This window comes from Penaeus monodon, chromosome 23 (genome assembly GCF_015228065.2).
Source record: "Penaeus monodon isolate SGIC_2016 chromosome 23, NSTDA_Pmon_1, whole genome shotgun sequence".
In the NCBI taxonomy this organism is placed as follows: Eukaryota; Metazoa; Arthropoda; class Malacostraca; order Decapoda; family Penaeidae; genus Penaeus; species Penaeus monodon.
The window spans coordinates 39,122,780-39,123,076 of NC_051408.1; the positions used below are offsets into that span (position 1 = coordinate 39,122,780).

The 297-nt window shown below is 46.1% G+C and overlaps 1 protein-coding gene across 1 annotated transcript in view; it reads right to left on the reverse strand.

The window, feature by feature from the left end:
• Positions 1–297, reverse strand: part of LOC119588244 (cytochrome P450 2L1-like) — a 14,472-nt gene that overhangs the window by 6,464 nt on the left and 7,711 nt on the right. Inside the window, exon 13 of the mRNA XM_037936940.1 lies at positions 86–246. Within this exon, the coding sequence (XP_037792868.1) occupies positions 86–246 (161 nt within the window). The remainder of the gene's footprint in view (positions 1–85; positions 247–297) is intronic.

The window sequence follows — 297 nt, forward strand, 5'->3', positions numbered from 1 at the left end:
GATCGAAATATTCATTTACAGGTTCTTAATACGAATACTAACACCTTTCCCTCAGCCGATCTCACTCCCTTGGTGTGAAAATGACCTGGAAAGGCTTAGCGAAGTTGAAAGCTGGTCTGTGCTTGTTTGTTTCAGTTGAGAGCTTAACCCCAGCAGGTGGAGTGATGCAGAACTTCTTCAGGAGAGCCGAAGTAAACAGGAAGAGCTCCATCCTAGCCAGTGACTCCCCCAGGCACTGTCGACGCCCTTTGGGAACGAAAGGATAAGTGTCCTTGATATGTAAACAGATATGTAATG